The sequence below is a fragment of the Monodelphis domestica genome, chromosome 2 (assembly GCF_027887165.1).
Source record: "Monodelphis domestica isolate mMonDom1 chromosome 2, mMonDom1.pri, whole genome shotgun sequence".
NCBI classification, from domain to species: Eukaryota; Metazoa; Chordata; class Mammalia; order Didelphimorphia; family Didelphidae; genus Monodelphis; species Monodelphis domestica.
The window spans coordinates 177,161,552-177,176,101 of record NC_077228.1 but is presented as its reverse complement, the minus strand read 5'-3'; the positions used below and the strand labels follow the sequence as shown (position 1 = coordinate 177,176,101).

Sequence of the window (14,550 nt, the reverse complement as noted above, 5' to 3'; positions counted from 1 at the left end):
TGTGTTTTTCAATCACCCTCTTCAGGGTGGTATGTATAATTATTATTATTTTAAATTGCAAAGTTTAAATTCCTTTTGCAAGTAATTTTAGGTTAAGGAACATAATACCTCTCCGAATCCAGAAAGTGAACTGTTTGGAGAAGACAACATTAAGATGCTTGCACAGACAACACCAGAAGATCCAGAGTAAACTTTGGGATGTGGTGATTTGAACTGTGTGGGGTTTTAATGCATTTGTTTTGTATGTATTCTCTTATGCCAAAGGGGACTGCACCCTAACTGGCTTTTTGTCAATTCGCCTGGCAATAATTGGTTTTGTTCTCTTTTCCTCTTATCCTCAAATTATTATAATTTCACAGCTGGTATGTTTACAAGACCCACTGGAGAGACTAGTCTTTCTCATCTCTCAGGTGGAGATATAAATATAAATATATATAATATATAAATGGAGATTTTGAACCTTTGACTTCATTCCCCAGAAGTCCTTGGTATTTCCCAGAATTCCCTATAATCTCTCCTGCGTCTCCACTTTGGCGAGATGTATTAGAAATGATAATCTGTGGAGACTATTTCTAGTAGTGATAAAGGATATACTCTGGCTGTGACTGGAGAGATACTAAGGGAAACATCAGGGTGCCTAGTTATAATGGAGATAGAAATACTTCTGATAGATAGATACTACTAGAGGGAGATATTCTGGGACTGCCTATTGATCACTACTGATGGCAAATTGATTAATATTTTTCCTACCCTCCTCCTCCCTCAATCCCTTCACCATCCTCTTCTGAAGCCTTTGGCTTCATCCCTCCCCCCTAAGAGGACTCTGAGATTTATGAGGAAACACTCTTTTCTCTTCCTTTCTCAAGTAAGGGGATTTATTGGGAACAACAGGTTGGAGGACTGAGGTAAGATGAGGTGAGAGGGATGGGGTTGTCCCTAGTCCATAAGGAGGGTTAGAAGGATTTTTTTTTGAAATGTCAGTCCTGTCATGGCTGTGACACAAAATCAGTCAGGGAGATGGAAGACAACTGTTTAATCTTCTTTCTTCTTCCAATTATACAAAGCCACCAACAAATGTTAATTTCTTTTCAGCCTAACTCCAGAAGCCCCTCTTCAAGGGTCCTTCAACCTAGGACAAAAGAAACCAGTCTCTCCCATGGTCAGAAACCAAGCCAGTCTTCCCCTTGGTCAGAAGCCAAGGCGACAGTCTCTCAGTTCATCTCCTGACCAGGCTCCAACTGACTTTCCTGGGAACACTCTATTTGAAATGTTCTTTCTTGATTGACATCTGAGGTCCTTTACTCTCTGTCTTGCATGCATTAAATTCTCTCTTCCTTCATGCCTCTTCCACAGAGATCACATTATTGGTATTTAACTGGCGGTAACACCTCCCACGTCCTCTTTTTTTTTTTTTACATGATGTAGCATCAGCAGTGATGGTGGTAAGGTGGGGAAAATTTTAAAATGGTTAACCAGCCATGGGCACGTGGTTTTTATTTTGTATCCTCTTTATTCCTTGATTTCTAAAAATACTTAATAAACCTCATGAAATATAATCTTTTTATTATTAGAGATATTCAATTTATACACTAGTAGATACATATCTCCAAAATAGGATGAGAATATTTTTTAAGTAATGGTTTATGGATGAATCTATTATACTCTGCCCTGGTCATAACAAATCTAGAACACTGCACTCAATTCTGAGAACCATGTTTTAGGAAGTATGTTAATATATAGATGAGCATCCAAAAGAAGGCTATTAGAAGAGGCCATAAGATCATACATGAGAATTTTGGTCCTAAAAAAATTTAATACATAAATAATTTACTGACTTTATAATGATACTATGGATAATAACTTTATACCAACCACAACAAATATCTTTATGTCATATGAACATAGACAAAGATAATGCAAGCCAAAGAAATAACCCCAATTAGAACTTATCATCTTTTTAAGCCTATTCCCATTTAAAAAAAAACTGAATAAAAGGAAATATATTTTTATTTTTAAATATTTTTCCATGGTTACATTATTCATTTTCTCTCCCTCCCATCTTCCCTGCCCACTCCCAGAGCTGACAAGCAACTCCACAGGGTTAGACATGTATTATCACATGATACCTATTTTCATATTATTCATTTTTCTAACAGAGTAATCTTTGAAAACCAAAACCCCAAATCATATACCTATATAAACAAATGATAAATTATATGTTATCATAAAGGGGAAAACATAGCCAAATGTACAAATCAAAAGCTTCTTTTTCCAATACTTATACAAAAATATTTATAACAGTGCTCTTTGTGGTGGCAAAACTTGGAAAATGAGCGGGTATCTATCTTTTAGAGAATGTCTGAACAAATTTTGGAATCTCATGGTGATGGAATACTATTGTGCTGAAAGGAATAATGAACTGGAGGAATTCTATATGAACTGAAACGATCTTAATGAACTGATACAGAGCGAAAGGAGCAGAACCAGAAGAACATTGTATACAGAGATTAATACAATTTGGCACAATCGGATGTAATGGACCTCTCTACTAGCAGCAATGCAATGATCCAAGACAATTCTGAGGGACTTGGGAGAAAGAACACTATCCACATCCAAAGAAACAACTGTGGGAGTAAAACAGAAAAGAAAAACATATGACTGATTCACATGGTTCAATGGAGACATGAATGGGGATGCTAACTTTAAATGATCACTCTACTGCAAATATTAATAATGGGAAAATAGGTTTTGAACAATGATACATGTAAAAGCCAGTAGAATTGCTTGTTGGCTCCAGGAGAGGGGAGGGAAAGAACATGAGTCATGTAACCATGGAAAAATATTCTAAATTAAATTAATTTTTTTTAAATAAAAAGATTACTAAAAAAAGTAAAAACAAGATGAAAATTCCTAGTCATTGCCATTTTTCATATAATCTAGTGCAATGATATAATAGTCTTAGGGAAGAATCTTTAGAACTTTTTAATACACAAATTATTTCTATAAAGAGGTTGTATAGACTATATATCTGCCAAAAGAGGAAACAAAAAGTGAGAAAGAAAGATAAGACTCCGAAAACCTTGAAAAGCTTTTGTCATGCACTAATGCATTGCTGATGGAGTTGTGAACTGATCCAATGATTATGGAGGGCAACTTGGAACCCTGTCCAAATTGTAAATATTGCCCAAATATGCATTATTTGATGTAAACCATTTAATCCAGAAATATCACTTCCAGGTCTGTATCCCAAAAAGAAAAAAAAAAGGATAAAGGATCTATTTGTACAAAAATATTTATAGCTGCTCTTTATGTAGTGGCAAAGAATGGAAAACTTAAGGGATGTCCATCAACTGGGGAATTGCTAAACAAATTGTGGTATATGATGGTGATGGAATACTATAGTACTATAGAGAACGATGAACATCTAATGCCCAGTGGACTTACGCGTTGGCTATGGGGGGTGGGGGGAGGAAAAGAAAATGATCTATGTCTTTAACGAATAATGCTTGGAAATGATCAAATAAAATATATTTTAAAAAAAATAAAAAAACAAAAACAAAAAGAGAATGATGAACAAAATGAGTTCAGAAAGAGCTGGAATGACCTACATAAACAGATGCAGAGCAAAATAAGCAAAACCAAGAGAACATTGTACACAGTAACTGCAATACTGTGGAATAATCAACTTTGATACTCTTATCGGCAATATGATGATTCAGGACAATTCTATGGGACTAACAACGAATTCTTTCTGCCTCCAAAGAAAACTGTTGGATTCAGAATGCAAATGAAAGCATATAATTTTTCACTTTTTTTATTTGGGTTTGTCTTGGTTTTATATGAGTATTCTCTTATAGAAATGAACAATATGGGGAAAAAAATTTAATTAAAAACTCCCTCTTCTTGTATTCTAAGTACTGAGCACAGTACCTGGCTCATAATAAGCATTTGACAAATGTTAGTATAATGGGGGAAAAAATTTTTGTCATGCCAAGCATTCTGGGCTGAAGTAGGACTAAATAGCTAATCAAGTCACCTCTTGGGGGATCACAAGTCTACTTAAGGAGTGACGAAGTAGCACAAGTCATAAACAGAGCAGGTCAAAATAATAAACAAAGTAGGTGGGATCAGGCCACTCATTGTAAGCGAGGGAGGAAGAAAGGGAGGGAGGGAATAAGAGAAGAAGGGAGGGAAGTAAGGTGAGAAGGGAGGAAATATTCTCCTAGTTCTTTTCACTTCACTTTGAATCACTTCACAGAAGTCTTTCCAGGATTTTTTGTCATCATCCTTTTCATCATTTGTGACAAAAGTATTCTATCACAATCATATACCACAACTTGTTCAGTCCCCAATTGATACCCCACATGCTGGGTATGCCCCATCCCTTCAGTTTTTAATTCTTTTTCACCACAAAAAGAACTGCTATAAATAACATTGTAAAAGCAGAGATTCTTTTTCCATATCTTTGATCTCTTGGGATGCAGACACAGGAGTGGGTCAAAGGATATGCAGTTTTATGGCTCATTGAGACTGTTTCCAAATGCTATCCAGAATGGCTTATATTAATTCACAGCTCCACCAACAGTGTATTTAGTGTCTGAATTTTTCCCATATCTCCTCCAACATTCATCATTTGCCTTTTTTGTCACATCTGATAGGCATGAGGTAGTTCCTCAGGATACTTTAATTTGCATTTCTTTAATTAATTGTGATTTAGGGCATTTATTCATGACTAAAGACAGTCTTAATTTCTTCATCTGAGAACTTTGTTCATATCTTTTGACCATTTATCAAATGGAATCATGACTACATTTTTCAAAATACTAATTTTGATGCTCTTAAAACAAAATTAGAAAATTAAAACGCATACTTTTAAAACATGCATATGTAACATGCTGTAGTGAAAACTGATATTCCTTAAACTACATATTTTTCTAATGTCTCTTAAATCTTTTCTTATTATTTGAAACCTAACATGATTTTGGCTTGTGATGCTATTTTAATCTGCCATAGAAATTTACTAGCTGTCTTACTCTTCCATTCCTTAGCCTCCTCTGACAACAATGAACTTTGATATACTACCATCCAGGCATAAATTCAACACTGCCATGATGACCAGAAACCTGGGACACTGGAATCTCTTCACCAATCCGCATCTGGAGATAATGCAGAGTGGCTCAGATGTTCAAGGGGAAATACACCTCTTGCTCTCAGGTTAAGGAGAAAGGCCTCCTTCATTGTTCTGAGGCAAGGAGGAATACCCCAGTCTCATCAAGACAGCCAAAGGGAAGAATGCCTCGAAAAGCTCCAATGTCTTATACTCCTTGGACTGTTTAATAGTATCCCACTCAGTTTTGGCCCAGAAATCTCCTTTCCTCCATTTTTGGGATCCTTTATATATTCCTTGGGGTTCTGTCCTTTCTTCCTCTCCTTTATCTCCACTGAGATAAAAGTTTCACTGTTGTTATACCAACTGCTTCTATAATTATTGCTATATACCTACCAACTGCTACTGACAGTGTCAGTGTGTCACTAAAAATGTCTCCTGCAATGACTATTCACTCCTACAATCAGTCATCCCTTCCACCAGAATCCAAACAGCTAGATGGGTGACAGTCAAAAAGATGCCATAGGTACCTTCTTTTAGTCCATAAGCCACTGGTCACATAAGCATTTTGACTAATGGCCCTAACAAATGCACCTCCACAATTAGGGTTGGACAGGTAGGTTTATTACTACTTCCTATCCAGCCTGAAACAGGCAAATATGAAGCTACTATACTAGTAGTTCACACCACACATGCTGGGTATGCCAAATATGTCTTGCCCCCCTCTTACACCACAAAAGGAAGAGAAGAAGCACTCCCATTGGGCTGCTGGACAGAGGGTTGGGTGAAATAAGCAATGCTCTCAGAGAGTGTAGAGAGGGCGAGGGGAGTTGCCAGAGCACCCTACTCCCCTCCAGCTCCGCTGCCTTTGAGCCATCCACCTTACCCCCTGTGCATTCCCATTGGGCTGCTGGGCAGAGGGGCAGGTAATATGAAAAAATGTCATCAGTCATGGGGGTTAAGGGGGTGAGGGGAGAGAGCAGTAGAGTCCCTCTACCTTTCTAGTAACAAACTCTAGGGGTAGGAGGTGGAGAGGGAGGGTGACCAAGTGACCATAGAGAGTGCTCTGTATGATATCTTTAGCACCTATGCCATAGGTTCACTATCACCACACTATACCATAAGCTCTAGTAGTAGGGACCCTCCTACAATCCCTACCCATAGCTCATAAAACATCGTTCTGAATAGCAATCAATCCAACCAGACAGAGTGCTGTACCAATATCCTAAGGAACATGGTTATGTGATTCAGGCCTTCAGAATAAGGACTTGGCTAAGAGACCTTGAGGTTCAATGAGAATACTTTCCCCATCCTGTTAAATCCATAAATTGCTGATCAAAGATGGGACTAAGCCACTTGAAGCCATATCAGTACTTTAATAAACTCTATGATTCGGGCTTTGAAAGCAACCTCACACCCTCAGCAAAAGTGAATTCCTTTTCCTATTACAGTGATGACTACTGACCAGCTATGATTGGACTTCCAGGTACTGCTAGCAGGGTCAGGATCCGAACTAAGATCTTCAGCAAAAAGTAATCCATCCCTCCTGTGATCAAGTTTTTCCTGTATAGGCACGGTGAACTAATAGGTTTTTTTTTTAATGTTTATACCTCATCTGGCCAAAACATTCATAGCTGTAAAATCTGGGGCAAAGTAGCTTAACCCCAATTGCCCAGGCCTTACCACTTTTCTGCCTTGGAAATAATACTAAGGAGAGTAGCTGGAAAGCCAGGCCTATAGATGGTAGGTCCTAGGCTCAAATATGGCCTCACACTTCCTAGCTGTGTGGCCCTGAGCAAGTAACTTAATTTCCAATGCCTTGCCCTTACAACATTTCAGCCTTAGAATAAAAAAAAACAAAGTATTGATTCTAAGATGGAAGGTAAGGATTTAAAAAAAGAAAGAATATTAAGTATTAATTGTAAGGCAGGATATAAGGGTTAAAAAAAAGTTTATAACTTCCCTTCATTAAAGGCAAGGTGACAAAAGGAAAATAAAGGGTTGTATTTAGAGAAACCTTGAATTGAAACCTAGCTCTGACAAATAATATTTGTTTAATCTCAGGCAAAATATATAACCTGAACAGCAACATTAATATCTTAAAATGGAGATACATACTACACAGTTATTGAGAAATACCTTTGAAACTTTAAAATGTTATGTAAATGTTCCATTTTTTTTAACATTCCATTGCCAATATAATTATACTTTTAGTCTTTGTCAAATGGCTAAAAAAACTATAAATAAGAACTTTCATCAAGATGATCAACAATAGAGGTCAGTAATCCAACTGAAGGGACTACCAGCATGAACATGGAAAGTATTTATATTAAGCTTAAATGCATGTGAAAAGGGAATTAATACATTTTTTTAACCTAATCAGGAAATTGGAATTCCCCTCCCTTTTAATTTAATCAGTCAGGAACTTAAAGATCCTTTATCAGAAACAGGAATTTGATCCCACAGGCACTGCCCCATTGGTTCTCTTTGTCTATTCTGCCCCATTAGGGCAGTGGCAGACAAATTAAGGAACTATGATTGATATATCCTGAGGTGGGAGGTGGGAGAACTAGTGGGTGGGGATAAATGTTTATAAGGTGAGACCCAGTACAAAGTGGGGCATTCTGATTCACATTCGCACTCCCATTCTGATGGCACTGGGATTCAGTCTCTTGCTGAAGGAGTTCTCTCTTTTGTTGGTGACCCTAGCTGAAGGAGCTCTCTCTTGTGTGGGAGGTCTTTGCTGAAGGGATTCTCTCTTGGGCTGGTGGCCCTTGCTGAGGGGACTCTCAGACTTGGATTCAGATTCCTAAATTGGTGACTTGGCCTGAAGGGAGATGCTTATTCTGGGGACTCTTGCTAAAGAGACTCCTGTGTTCCTCTAACTAGATAGAGATTGAGCTTTTTCTCAGGGGTGAGCTGGATTACATTAGAGCAGAAATTAGGGCGGTAGGCTAGGAAATTTTCTACCTCCTGTCTACATTTTTACTATCTCTCTCTTTCTATTAAACTAAATTGTTAAAGCTACTAACAGCCTCATAATTTTAACTAATTATTACAATTGACAACCACCCTTTTTAACCCTTACAGGCAAGCAAAGTACTTTACCTACCTTATTTAATCTAATCCTCAAAACAACAACAAAAATTATTATTGTTCCTATTTTGCAGATGAGAATGCTATGAGCTCAAAAATATTAAGTGGTGGTGTGTCCATTGTCAAATAATCAAGGCAAGTCTCTTGAGACCAATTCCAATATTCATTCACTATCTTTTAAAACCTTCTTAGGAAATGAATGCTGCCAAACTGAACATCAAGATGTTCATATAGAATGTGGGTCCCCATCTTTTATGTTGTTTTAAGGAAAGGCTTTAAAATTGTATTTCAATATTTTGTATTTTTAAAAGCTAGGAGAAAAAGATCAAATTTTTATCACAGAAGACTATTTTATATTTTACATTACATTTATATTTTGTAATTATGTTAATTTATAAATTCCATACAACTTCACCAATTTAAAACTGACCAGCTTAAAGAAAGATAATCTAGAGTCAAGGCAAGAGTTCTCATGTTATCAGCTCAATGGTAAACATGTATTTTAATAGCATGCATAAGAATAAAACCATACCATTTAAATCTGCATTTTCAAATCTGACCCATACTATCTTCTCCTTCTCTTCTGTGAGAGGTGTTCCACTATAAGCCTAGATGGGAAATAAAAATATTTACATTAAAATCACATTCTACAACTTTTAATAATTCAAAGAAGAAATAAGAACTGTTTTAACTAAAACTATATGCCTTGCAATGCTCCTCTTCTATTCAAACTCCAGGTAGTTTCTTGTATAGCAAGTACTAAAATAAAACTAGCTGTCTCCTTCTCCAGGTTCATTACCCCAGGATTTAAGTAGCCAGCCCCATAAAAATAGCCATATGAAAAAACAACAAGGAAATTCTTGGTTCTCTTCTAAGTTTACACTTGTGAAAAGGGAATCCTTTATTCTCTTTGTCTAGTTGGACTTAAAACTTTGGTTAACACTAATTTAAGTACCTCACTAGATTGTGAAGACAGGATTAACTCTCCTTTGTCTACCTTTTGATTGAATCAACACAAGCTTGAACTAGGTGGAGCAGCTTGCAAACCACTTAATGAATTCACACACCCTACTTAGAGCTAGGTGAGAAGCCAATAAAACATTTGGAGAGCTCCACCCTTTTTTCTAACTCAGTCAGAAATTTTTGAATTCTTTTAAGAGTTCATACACCAAGAAACATGTGAATCCAAAACTGACAACTCAGAAATGGGTGAATCTTAGGAGGGAGTTAAAACCTTTAGAGATAAGAAGACAATCCCACAGACATTGCCCCTGGGCAGGGCTGGACAATTTGGAAACTGTAACTGGCCCCAGTGAAAAGAGGCAGGACAGGAAACCACCATAAAAGTACGAAATCCTTTGGCTGGGGCAGTCTCATGAAGTTGAGTCTCTTGGAGAGTGTCTCCTGGAGATAGTCTTTGAGGGAACTTCTTTGGAGACTGCAGCATGGATTGTGACTGCAACTTAAGACTCTGACTCCTGGACTATTTCATTGAGTGAGTGAAAAGGCTGACTCCCTTCCTAGTTTCCTAAGAAACTAGCTTCCATTTGGAGGAGGCTGCATGGTTACTCACTACCGGCCCTCTTGGGTGAAGACTAGTATAGGTATTTTCTCTAACCTCTTTCACATTTCTCCACTTTATTGTTTCCATTCTGTTTTGGTAAATAAACTTCTGACTTGAGATATAATAATTTTGTAGACATATTATTTCATATAATTTAATATTTTTGTATATAATAATAAAAAATAATATAAATTAAGTTGAACCATTACATTACATTACATACAACACTAAGTATAACCTTTACAAACACAAGAATCTGAAACAATTTTATGCCTATAGGAAATTATCTAGAGTTCTGATCTAATTCTCAGTGGCCCTGATCATAAAAAGTTTGATTAATCACATGGTTCAATAGATACATGATTGGGGATGTTGTCTTTAAATGATCACTCTATTGGAAACATTAATAATATGGAAATAGGTTTTCAACAATGATACATGTAAAACCCAGTGGAATTGCTCATTGGTTCTAAGAAGGGGAAAGAAGATGGGAGGAAAAGAATATAAATCATGTAACCATGATTCTAAATGAATTAAATACATTTAAAATATCAAAAAAATTTTAAAATAAAGTTTTTGGACTACATAAAATAAATTTCCATTATGTAGGAACAACTTGGGTAAAAAAGAAATTTAAAATGCATATACTGTTATTTTTAATTATGTAATTTTTTCAATCATTAAAAATCCTTCTTACCCTCCAACCCTAGCCATCACAAATTTAAAACAAAAGAAAAAATTGTTATGAATATGTATAGAATGCAAATTTTATAAATATGGAAATTTGTATATTATGTCCAAAAAAAGTCTCATTCTACATTCTAGAGTTCATCTCTCCATTAGGAATTAATTGACATATTTCATCATTAGTCCTTTGGAACTATGATTGATAATTGCACTGATACAGTTACTAATTGTTTCCCAAGTTGTTTAGCGTTATCATATTTGTTGTCATTGTATAAATTGTTCTTCTGGTTCTATTCACTCTGCCTAAGTTCATAAAAGTCTTCCCAGATTTCTCTTAAGTCATCACCATCATTTCATATAACACAATAATATTTCATCGTATTTCTATATGATAATTTGTTCAGGCATTCCCCAATTTATGAATGACTCAAATTCTCATTCTTTGCCACATTAAAAGAGCTACAAATATTTTTGTGTGTCCCTAGTTAGATTGTTTTGTTCCCCACCCCAATCTTTCTAAGACCCCCTCACCCCTTCTTCTCTTTCCCTTCTATTTCTTTGTGGAGTGAAATATATATCTATACCCAACTCTGTGTGTACATATATAAATTATCTCCTCTTTTAATAATTCAGAGAAGAGTGAGGTTAAAGTGTGACCTACTCTTTTATTCCTCTCCTCATTGGCATTGATGTATATTTGTAAATTCTTATATAGTGAGATAATTTTCCCTTCCCTTCCTTTCTCTCTTCATTCTCTCTCTCCCCCAACCCCATGTATTCTTTCTCTCTTGATATTTTTCTCTTAAGATCAGCAGGATTTAATAGAATCAATGACTCTCAAATACTATCTAGACTTCCTCTATGACTTCTGATAATGTCAAGGATAGGAGGGAAGAAAAGTATCCTCCTCTTCCCACATTTGAAAATAAGCATTGTATAAAAGAAAATCAGTTACCCCAAAAAAGAACTACATATCCCAAGATTTCCTGTCATTATGTACTTCCTGTAGACAGAGGATAAAGGGTGTGGGTGTTAAGTCTCCTCTTCTCTGATCTAGAATCAGCAGTGACAGTGCTGAGTGGGGATGTTTTTTTTAGCCAATTTTAATGGCTAACCATCCATGGGCACATGGTTTTTATATTATATCCTCTTTATTCCTTGATTTCTAATGATAACTTAATAAATCCCTGATTGAGAATGTTTTGTAGTCATTCTCTTCTTTGTTTGTACCCTGAACATCCCTCACACCCACAGATTTTCATGGTGGCAATCTTTTTTTGCTTGTTCATTCTTCTACTCTACTTCATTTCTTCAATCTTGACATTAGAACTGGACTTTGTCCCATTTCTAGAAGTAAGGTATTAGCTGGTCCTGCTTTTTTTACATATTAAGCATGTTTTTTTCCTTGGATTTGGGGACCTCTTGATGCCGGGCAAAGTGAAACTGCTGCTCTACTGGTATGAGGTCTACAAGTTCCTGACTAAGTTTAGGTCTCAGCAATATCAAAATGTTACTGGATACTGCCATGATCAGCCAGTTAGAACACTTTGCTAGTTCAGGGTAATAGAATTATAACATCCCCTTTAGACTAGGGTGCCTAACCCTGACTAATTCTCTGCAGGCTGAGATAGAAGCTGGACCTATGACCCAACTCTCTGCCTATGGTCTAAAGCCATACCACTACTACTTGGTTCTCAACTTCTTTCTTTCTTGATACTCCACCAAGAATCTTCCTAACCCCAAATGTAGGTCCCCTTCTAAGCCTACCTTGGATTTATGATTCTGAATTTTACAGTGTACAACAAAACTGTCAATTAGGACCTTTATGGTAGCTCAGTATGAGTCTAAAAGTATCCCAAAATGGTCTCAGATCTCTTCTTAACATGCTTCACAGAAGCTGGAACCACTCTGAGAATCCTCCCAAACCAATCTTAAAATAGCTACTAAAAAAGACAGGAGTCACAAGACCAACAAGAAGACAGAGTGAGGGGGTTCTCCAGGCAAAAACAACTTGAAATATAGACAAAGAGAGTCAATTTTCATGGGGACATAGGGGAACCAGAAATAAAACTCAAAAGAATGAATAGGAGAAAATATGAAACATTTCACTGAAAAAACAAATGACACAGAAAATAGATCTAGCAGAGACAATCAAAAATAATTCTAGACATCATATTACAAGAAACTATCAAAGAAAACTGCCTTGATATTCCCCAAAGCAAAGCATATTTAGTAGACCCTCTACGACCTATATCTTGAAACATAAATCCTAATACTTTTTCTCACTTACTGGGTACTTTGTTCATGCTCTTTAACTTCAAGACTTGACTCCAAGATTGAGCTCATGACTCCCAAAAATTACTCTTTCAGGAGTTCATTCATTTTCTTTTTCTTGTAACAGAGGGAGAAATTTATATTTTCCCCATCTTTTTAAAAAGAAAAATTATTTAATATCATTTTTCCCAAGTATCCCTGTTCCTTCCTACCCACCCTACACATAGAAAGTATCACACAATGGGGGGAGAGGGACAGGGAGAGAGGGAGAGAGACAGAGAGAGAGGGAGGGAGGGAAAGATTGTGTCTTTCATGTTTCTAATCTCAGTTCACTCTTCAGTGGTAGGTTATTCTTCCAATATTAATTCTATAGCTGTATTTAATGTTCTCTTGGTTCTACTCATTTCACTCTTCATTACTTCATGTAGGTCTTTCCAAGTTGTTGATTTTTTAATTAACCTGTTCATTGTTTCTTATGAAACAGTAGAATTCCATCACAATTATATACCACAATTTGTCCAGGCATTCCCCAATCTTTGAAATCATCAAGAGAGCTGCTATGCATATATTTGAATACATTATTTCTTTTCCTTTCTCCCTGACTTCAATGGGAAACAAATCCAACAGTAGTATTGCTAGATTTGAGAGTATATACAGTTTTACCAATCTTTGGGCAAAATAACAAATTGCCCTTCAAAATGGCTAAACCAGATAGTAGTTCCAACAACAGTGTATTAGTGTCCCAATTTTTCCACATCTCCTCCAACATTTGACATTTTATCCTCATATAATTTTAGCTTATTTGAGAGGTTTTGAGATCTCAGAATTACTGATTTACATTTCTTTAATCAGTAGCAATTTAGAATGTTTTTTTCATATACCTATATATGACTTTGATTTCTTCATCCAAAAGAACTCACTCACTTTCATGATTTCAACCAAGGTTCTTATGTGACTACTGTCAAATATCCATCTGACCTCCCTACTGTAGACAAACTTCAATTTGAATATACCACCAACAGTGATGATGAAACTTGAAACAGAAGACACACTCAAAAACAGAATAAAATGTGCATTCTCAGACATGGTTAATCTGGCCATTTTACTTGATTATGCATGTTTTCACAGTAACTGTTTTTCTTTATTTTTGTTTTCAATGACATGGAATGTGAGGGGATAGGTTAGAGGGGAAAAAAAGAAAGAAAAGAATGATTAAGACACCATATGAATTAAAAAAGAAAAGGCCAAAAAGGAAGTCAGACACAAACAACACAACTTTAAAAGCTAAAGACTGATTTTATTATATTTGTGGTTGTTTGCTCTTTCAGTGAAGTTCAACTTTCCATAACCATATGGACAATATATCCTCATGTTGATAAACCTATAGCATGCATGCCTGAAGGGATGTTCCCTTCCCATTCTTCACATGAGTCTGAGGACATTTCTCACATCACCTGTCCCTCTGCCCAGTAGCCCAATGGGAGCACTTCCTCCCTCCCCTATCTGGGATAAGGTGGGGGGAAGGGGGCCTCACATGCAGTTTCCATTTGGGCACTTGGTCTCTAAAAGTTTCTCCATCACTACTATTCCTATGCATGGGGTTTTCTGAGCAAAGATACTAGAGTGGTTCATCATTTCCTCCTCAAGAAGATTCAGTAAATCTTGTTAGGTAAACAGCATTTAACTGACTTATATAAGGTCTTACAACTAGGAAATATCTGAGGTCAGATTATAACTCAAATCTCCCTAACTCCAGGACCAGTGCTCTTAACCACTGCTCCACAGCTGCCTCTTTGATCTTATATATTACATATTCTTTATA

General features: G+C 36.3%; 1 protein-coding gene across 1 annotated transcript in view; it reads right to left on the bottom strand.

Annotated features, from left to right (window-relative positions):
• Positions 1-14,550, bottom strand: part of BCAS3 (BCAS3 microtubule associated cell migration factor) — a 957,541-nt gene that overhangs the window by 921,504 nt on the left and 21,487 nt on the right. The window contains exon 5 of the mRNA XM_056814655.1: positions 8,736-8,811. Coding sequence (XP_056670633.1) covers positions 8,736-8,811 — 76 coding nt within the window. The remainder of the gene's footprint in view (positions 1-8,735; positions 8,812-14,550) is intronic.